The 2,127-nt window shown below is 33.7% G+C and overlaps 1 protein-coding gene across 1 annotated transcript; it reads left to right on the forward strand.

The window, feature by feature from the left end:
* Positions 1-365: 365 nt before the first annotated feature.
* LOC113233951 (alpha-(1,3)-fucosyltransferase 10-like) lies at positions 366-1,679 on the forward strand. The gene has a single exon (XM_026469187.1). The coding sequence runs from the start codon at positions 366-368 to the stop codon at positions 1,677-1,679; it is 1,314 nt and encodes a 437-aa protein (XP_026324972.1).
* Positions 1,680-2,127: the final 448 nt, after the last annotated feature.

A 2,127-nucleotide genomic window follows, 5' to 3' on the forward strand; every position in this document is an offset into this window, starting at 1 on the left:
AAGGGATAGGTATGAGATTAGTTAAATTTGATTTTCACGAGTTGTTCGCGCTCACTCAACTTTATCTCTAATACTTAAATATAGTACACGTAAAGAGTTCATAATATATATAAACTTGCTAATGTGTCATATCGTGTAGGTATTACTTAAGTTTTAAACATCTTTTCCATGTTTTCTTTATATTCGAACACCTAAATATTAAGTAAATGGCAATGAGCGCTCGAAGGAAGTGGTTTCAAAGAAGTTTAACTAGTTTTATAGAAGAAAGACGCTGGATATATCTCTACATATGTCTCGTCGTGCTTATTTTCACCCTCAATGGTATAGACATTTGTCCGACTAACTATAGTGCGGTTGATTGTGAAATGTCCTTCGACTTACCGTCACTCGGTGTTCTCTCACAAACACGTAAATATACACAAGATCAAAATAGACTTCACGACCTAGAAAAAGTAGCAAAAATTGTTCGGGCTGATTGTGTGGTAGACCCTGGCTCATTATCACCCAGTACTCTTTCAGAAACACGAGGACATTCACGTACAGTTCAAGAAGAAATCCCAAAAATTGTTCGCTGGGAGAAACGCTATTATTTAAACCCTAAAGATACAATTATGACTTGTGATAATGTCAAATGTGAACGACTAGCTTATCCAGACAAAATTCCTCGTGACCTCAAAGGAGCTTATATTTTTTATGGAATTAGCATTAATTTCGATGACTTACCTCTACCACGACATGCTGATAAAGTATTTTGGGGCCTATTACATGAAGAATCACCTCGAACGGTACATTTTTTTATGTACGAAATAGGGTTAAGTCTCTTCAACTACTCGAGCACTTTTAGCAGATACAGCGATGTACCATTCCCATTGCATCATTTACGTTCAATAAACGATATTACCAGTAAGAAATATTTTATAGAGACCTCGAAAAAGAATTCCATGCTCAAAGAAATATCACCGATTATGTATTTACAATCGAACTGCGGCACTTCGACTGAAAGAGATTCGTACGTTAAACAACTCATGAAATATCAGTTGATAGATTCGTATGGATATTGTTTAAATAACAAACAGCTTCCGGCCGAATTTAAAGGCGATTACATGCAGATATTTGAAGACGATAGATTCCTTAAGTTTGTTGCGAGATACAAATTTGTAATAGCAATAGAAAGCGGCGTTTGTGATGATTATGTAACCGAGAAACTTTGGCGAGCAATCCATGTGGGTGTAGTACCTATTTACTTTGGATCACCCTCAATAAAAGATTGGCTTCCGAATGACAAATCAGCCATACTCCTCCAAGATTTTCCTACGCCACAATTACTCAGTCTGCATATCGATCAACTTATGCAAGATGACGAAATGTATGAAACGTATCTGGAACACAAAACTAAAGGAATTATAACAAATATGAAACTTGATCATGAACTGAAATCGCGACCTTATCAAAATGATAGAGATAAATTGTTTAATGAGTTTGAATGCTTTATGTGTAAGAAAGTACATCAGTTGGGAAATGGCTCTTACAAGCAAGTTATGACTAAAAAGCATTATAACTGTCCGGAACCAATTTCAGCTTTAACTCAAACAGTAAATCCGGAAAATATGCACTTGATTTTGAAGGACAATGAAAAATATAAAGTGTTACGAATCTATCATAAAGTTAATGGACTTTAACATTTGTGAGTGCAGTGAACACTTGATTATTTTGTTGAAGCTCTAAACTACTCTACATTAGTGTAATAATATTATTTTAGATATTACCAACTTTGTAATTATTTATTTATTATTATGTGAGTCTGACAACTAAATATTTAAAATCTCAATAAATAAACATGATGTTTCTAAAACACGTGGTTGCAGAAAAAGCATTTTAGACGTATTACACGTCTAAAATGCTTTTTCTGCATCCATCATCGTCACTAAATTGTGATAAGTATTTATTAATTAAAGATTTAATCAAATGTTTTCTAGTGTAGAAATAAGTTTCTATACACTGGAAACGATATCTGAGTTCTTCTAAGGGTTTATTTAAATGGATAACTGAATTATAAAAAAACCGACCTCAAAAGTTCGTGGAATTAATTACATCTATTTGCCAAGTGTTATTGAAATCGGTTACCGG

The sequence above is a fragment of the Hyposmocoma kahamanoa genome, unplaced genomic scaffold (genome assembly GCF_003589595.1).
Source record: "Hyposmocoma kahamanoa isolate Upper Pololo Valley unplaced genomic scaffold, ASM358959v1 80, whole genome shotgun sequence".
Classification (NCBI taxonomy): domain Eukaryota; kingdom Metazoa; phylum Arthropoda; class Insecta; order Lepidoptera; family Cosmopterigidae; genus Hyposmocoma; species Hyposmocoma kahamanoa.